This window comes from Gadus morhua, chromosome 9 (genome assembly GCF_902167405.1).
Source record: "Gadus morhua chromosome 9, gadMor3.0, whole genome shotgun sequence".
Lineage (NCBI taxonomy): Eukaryota > Metazoa > Chordata > Actinopteri > Gadiformes > Gadidae > Gadus > Gadus morhua.
In genome coordinates, this window is record NC_044056.1 from 22,354,487 (window position 1) to 22,360,577 (window position 6,091).

Below are 6,091 nucleotides of genomic sequence, written 5' to 3' on the forward strand. Positions count from 1 at the left end.
ATTGGTTTAGCTCCGTTTCCAGCCGGATGATTACAGCGGAGGCACAAGTTGAACACCGCCACAGTAGCCGACCAGAGAATGTTGTCATTCAATTTCGGTAGGCTGAAATTGTAAATATACAATTATCTGAGGTATGAAATGCGCAAAGAGCTGCATATATACATATATCAAGTGTAACCCCGTGAAGGAAAACACGATGTCGGCTGCTTTTCTGTGTAGCAAAGCTACACAAAAGCTTCATCATGTCGGTGGTAACGCGCCTTCCTCATTAAAGTTTAGCTCTCTTTCTGCATGACATTAGCCTACTTGGCAGCCGAAACACTGAAAACGGATATTCTCACATAGAATTGGATGTCAACCCGTTCTCTCCGCTTTTAACCTCGTCTATTTTGAGCCCGCATTGTCGGCTACGTTTTGACCACCTGGTTCTGCAGTGAGGAAGTTTCCACCATGCACACCATGTTGATCTGACCTTCACTGTTTTTGCCAGTTTAGACACTTCCAAGATCAAAAGACGCAATGCAATCGAACATGAAGGAAGTATTTAGAAGGGTGCATAACGTCTTTCTTAAGGTAGTGCTCTTTCCAAGCACTTTCGGCAGAACGGGACCCCGTCCCACCGCCTCAGAGGTGCTGGACTGCCACCTCACGCAGCGGTGTCTGCCCCCCTGGACCTCCTTCTGTGTCCCCTACAGCGCCGTAGAAAACGACCAGTTCGGACTGTCCAACTTCAACTGGAGTGTCTCTGGAACTAACTATCAAATACTCAGAACAGGCTGCTTCCCTTTTATCAAATATCATTGCTCAAAGGCACCCCACCAGAACCTGGATATAGAAGACACGTTCTTTACCATCCTGAAAGTCATCAATCTAGGTTTGTTTGGTGTATGTGTGATCAGCAATGTGCTTCTTTGTGTCCTCTTTATTTGATGCATCCAATTAATGAAGTCCTCATGGAAGTGTCGGCTTAAACATGGACAAATGTGTCCACGTGTTGCAGGTGTCCCCTGTGTAGCCTATGGCGTGGGCTGCTGGCTGGTGGTGGGGGCTTCTGAAACAGTGCAGACGAGTGTTGGGAAGGTAACGGTCTATTTTGCATACAAAGAAGATGGAGCTCAGTACTGAAACAAGAATGCATCAAATGGGACAAAGAGAACTACACTATTCAAAATATACTGTGAGAATGTAAAGTTTTTTTTCTGTTGCTATCCAAATGTCAGTATTCAGTGCTTCTGCTTTCTTCAGTTTGGCAGTATTGTAAATTATTTTATTAATAAATCGTATTTAATATGAAAAAATGCAATTGGGCCTATTGTTTCACTTATTACTGTCATTTCAGGTACCACCAGCTTAGACACGTAAAAATAATCAAACTTATTAAGCAACAACATATATGCAAATACAATAAATCAACCCTTCCAACAGGCATGTTTTCTATAGTGACCCATAATATGAAAACTGGTTTTGCTCTATAAAAATAGGATATGATAATAAAAAAAATTGGAAATATACTTCAAGATCACTACCTTTACCAATGATCGGTTAGGTAAACATAAATAAAAACAAAAATATTTTATTTGTAAAGTCACAGGAATTACCTGTAATAAGAAACGTTATTCAAGAATCTTTCCTTGACTGTTTAATAATGTTAGACCAATAAGGTTTGCCTCCCCATGGTCTCCAACCCACAGCTTGTGAACCACACTCATTTAAATAACTTATAGCTCATTTATTTAAAGAGGAATTAGTGATCAGTCTCCATGCAGCAGCTTGTCAATAGTGCCAAAGAAGAGCTGGTGACAGGACAGGTGTGATAAAATGGGTTTTAATTACCAAAGTGTGGCCCTTGTTGAGCGGGGCCCGCTTCCCCTGTCCTCAAGGCCTTTGTGAGCCTTTGATTTCTGATAATGTGCTTTGCTGACGTGGCACGCTGCACCTCTGCAGCACGGGCCCCGGCCCCTCGGAGACTCTGCTTGACAAACTGCCATATTGATTTCCCCCCCCTGCCCCCACCCCCAGCGTCTCTTACTAATAGCATTTATCAGCGACCCCAATTTTCTGGCCTTGGCCTCTCTTTAAGCAACAATGAAGCCGAAGGAATAATTTCTTGTTCAACATGTAAATCAATGGACCTCTTGGCCCTTGGTCTTTATGTGTTCTGTGATATCGGCCTACATTTCGTACAGACTGCTTTCGGTAACCTCCTTAGTTGAACCACTGCATTCTGTTGGAAACTATTCTACGATCGATTCAGACATGGCTAGACTAGCTGAATGGTCAGATATATTTATGTATTGTTAGAAATTAGACAAATCCCTATGTAGGGATTTATTATTGTTGGTGCACATGTATTTGGTTTTAGGCTAATGACACTTCTAAATATGATTAAAACACAATTCTTAATCATTCAATTTTCAAAGTATTTGAATGGTCAACCTAAAGGAGATGATTTACCAAGAAAAACAAACTCAAGTGCACTAACAGGGGAAAGATAACACAGGGCACACAGCTAATAAGTTAAGGAAAGAACTCAACTGCTTTGATATCATTGGGAAGTAATAATCCTAAACAGATTTCTAATGCACAAAGGATGTGAACCAGATGGGTTCAGAAGCAGCACCGTAGAGCATGAATATAACCGAGTCAAAATCATCTCCAATGATTAATCAAAATAAAACGAATAGGATGGAAAAACTGTCTAAAAACAATGCATAATAAAGTAATGGTCTAAGATATTGCACAATAGAGAAACAGTAAGAATGATGAGTAAAACCATAAATATCATAGTTACATATTCTCAATTAAATTCTATCAATAGTTCACACTAAGTCAGGAGGGAGCTCGCTCCATCACGGTCCACACACGGGCCTCTTAATCAGCGCGATGACGGCACGCTATCGCTTAATCATGCTAATTGCCTGTGACAGGAACATTTACACACACTTAAGGAAATCCGATCCCCCACGTTACCAACCTGCACCCAAATCTCCCCCTCTCATCTCTGGCCTTTCTTTTTCGCTGGGACCTGAAAGTGTGCGTGGGGAATGCTCAGGCAACCATGTCTTAATTACTTATTGACCTTTTGAACCCTCTGCCGGTGCATTGATACTGTAGCACCGAGACGTTTTAGCATGGGGCCCCGACAGACCGCAGCTTTGTGTCTGCCTATTAAGAGATGGTTGTGAGTCTGTGAAATCCAAGCCACGTGTGTGTGTAAGTATAAGGGTATTTGTTTTCCACGACTGCGGCGCACCGTAACCTGCAGAGGAGGCCCCCGTTGGGGCCGGTCAGAGGCTCAGTGTGACACAGATCCCTGGGCACCACCACCAGCGTGGTCTAGGGTGTCTCCGCCATGCTGCTCAGAGCCGGCAGGGAGAGGCGCGCTGCCTTGAGATCGGGGCCATCTGTGTTTTCAGTGCTGCGTCGTCTCGTCCTTCTGAAGCGACTGAAAAGAGTGAACTGCAGTTATAGCGGTCGACAAACGATGAATATCTCTTTTGTAAAGTTAAATTGCATCCTGAACATGGGGACGTTCCCTCGACAGGAAGTCCAAAACAAAAGTGGATAGATTGAGTACAGCGTTTTGTTGAGAACGTGTAAAACAATACGGCCAGTGTAATAATTATTCTACTCTGTCTAAAATAATAGCATTTTTTTTGTGCTTGAAATAAAGTAGTTTATGAATAAAATGGCAATTCTGAAATCAATTATTTATCGGACCAAATTGCTGTATTCCCCTCCCCCCCCCTCTCTCTCTCTCTGTCACATACATAGCACTGCCACATAAGTTGGCAGAAACAATTATTGTAGGAACAACCCCTGCAGCTAATGTGCATGAGGTTATCAGCGAGCCTGTAGATTGGCCAAGCGTTTCCCTACCCCGACCTGCTCTGATAGCAGCGGGGGCACCAGAGCCATTAGTCACATCGCCGTATGGATGGTGGATCACCTTCAAATTAAGAGTGGAAACACCACAGCAGACATGCCGACATGCAGTCGTCTGGCATGCCTCGCTATATAGAATCAATTTCAAAGCAACACGGAATGGTAGTCACGGCATGCGTTGCCGTATATGGTGGATCACCTTCAAATTAAAAGTCAGCACAGTTAGACGTGGCATATGTCGATCCGAAGGCTCTGGGCAGCCGGGGCCTTGTGGATTCAATACATCCTCAATGTCGCCGCGGTGAGAGGGACCTTTTGTACGGAGAAAGAAGTGCACAGTGTGTTGAATGAGAGTGCCACCAAATATGTTTATGTGTTCACCTTATTATGGGATTTTTGCATGTGTTTCTTTTTTTTTAAGGGGGGGGTTGGTAGTGCTATTAAAAATCTATTATGGTGTATGTCTTCACCCAAGGGGGCAAACATTGTCATTACTAAGCAGAACGTAAGGGTTGACAAGTAGAGCCATATTTCTTTTTTCCTTTCTTTTTTTTCAGAAGCCCAAAGCCTCCATTGCAGGCGGGTGGGGGTGGGGGTGGGGGAGGGGAGGGTGGGGGGTGGACTGGTGGAGCAGCGCAGCACCTGCTGTGCCTATAAATGCGGTCAATGCTATGGACATTAGGTGTCTGAAATATCTTTCAATCATTCTATGGGCCACGCTCTTTTTCGCTTTTTCAATTGAAATGAATGAACCATACATATATGGTACACGTTCCTCATCGACTCGGAATAATTACACCTTACGACATTAGAAACGCATTCATTATCATCGTCAGCGTTTTATTTGTTGTAGTTTAATGCTTTATTCTTCTGATACGATGGGCCGCGGCGGTGCTATTTTTGTACGTTCATTCATATGGCTTAATGCCTTATTTTCTTCATTCTAGGTTGATTATTACTTTGTTCCCACATCTTGCTATCGACTCAACATGGCGTTCCCTTCACTCGTACTCATTGCTTACTCTGTTGACATTATGAGTAATGGATTTTAATAGTTTCCCCCCGACTTATCCCGAGAGTTAAATGAACTATCCATTTTCATTATATATTATGCAGTATTTAAAGTTTCAGCTCATTACAAAACAGACTCCCCCCCCACCCGGCTGTCTTTTACCCCCCACCGGCAGGCAGTCAGGCTCCTCTAGCCACAGGCACTGCTTGATCTGTTTCTCTAAAGTCAGAATTAAAATACTCTCAAGTACTTATTTATTTATATTCCACCATCTCAGCCCTTAATGTCACGATATAAATTTTGCCTCTGTTTCCTCTGGTTCGTGATCGTCATCTGATTATCATCAGAGAATTGTGTATCAACGCTCCACATCAACATATATATTTTATAATTTGGCACTTTTGGGTATATTTTCTCGGGCATTTCTGTTTTCTTGTGTGCAGACGATATGCAGGCCTGGGGATTTACATGAAGTACACCCTGCAGGCTGTGGCTGCATACAAACAGGGTCGTGGAATAAATCAATCCTGTCCTCAGAAACGCCTCATACCTCTTTTTCTGATGCTGCAGCTCTGTGATCTCCAATCTCTCTGCAAATGAGCTGCAGTCTCCTGTAATGGTTTTCTGCTTCTCGTGGGAGGCCGGTGTCTGAGGAAAGCTGCTGATTGAAGGGGAAATGTAATACAGGTGTAAAACGGACTTGATGGGGGTCTTACGCGAGGGTTATGCATTTTAACAGCGATATACATACGGTTACATATTTATCAAAGAATGCGGAAATTGTGCAGTGTTGGCGCCTTTCAAGGGCCTCCCCTCGGGGCCCGGCGCTTTTCTGCTGGGGTGTTGTTAACTCAAGTGGAGAGCATCGCTATTATGTTGAATTAATAGGAATTAAGGGGGCCTAAATTGGTTAAGTAAGCACATCATTAACAGTGAGTGAGATTGCTGTGGGTGTGCGTGTGTGTGTGTGTGTGTGTGTATGTGTGTGTGTGTGTGTGTGTGTGTGTGTTTCTCTGAGCATGTGTGTGAGCGCGCACGTGTGATACTTTTAAAGGGTTACTACATAGCCGCAAGCCGCGGACAAGGCTTTGAACTGAATTGACTATCCATTAAAAAGACGTAATAAACCGAATTGACTATAAAATATAATTCAATAATTGGCAAGAACTCTTACCAGGAGTTCACTGTCTTAAC

The 6,091-nt window shown here is 43.3% G+C and overlaps 1 protein-coding gene across 1 annotated transcript; it reads left to right on the top strand.

The window, feature by feature from the left end:
- Positions 1-34: 34 nt before the first annotated feature.
- Positions 35-1,303, top strand: c9h15orf61 (chromosome 9 C15orf61 homolog). Its single transcript, XM_030366805.1, has 2 exons — positions 35-874; positions 1,001-1,303. Exons 1-2 carry the CDS (start codon positions 520-522, stop codon positions 1,123-1,125), a joined length of 480 nt encoding a protein of 159 aa, XP_030222665.1. The 5' UTR covers positions 35-519; the 3' UTR covers positions 1,126-1,303.
- Positions 1,304-6,091: the final 4,788 nt, after the last annotated feature.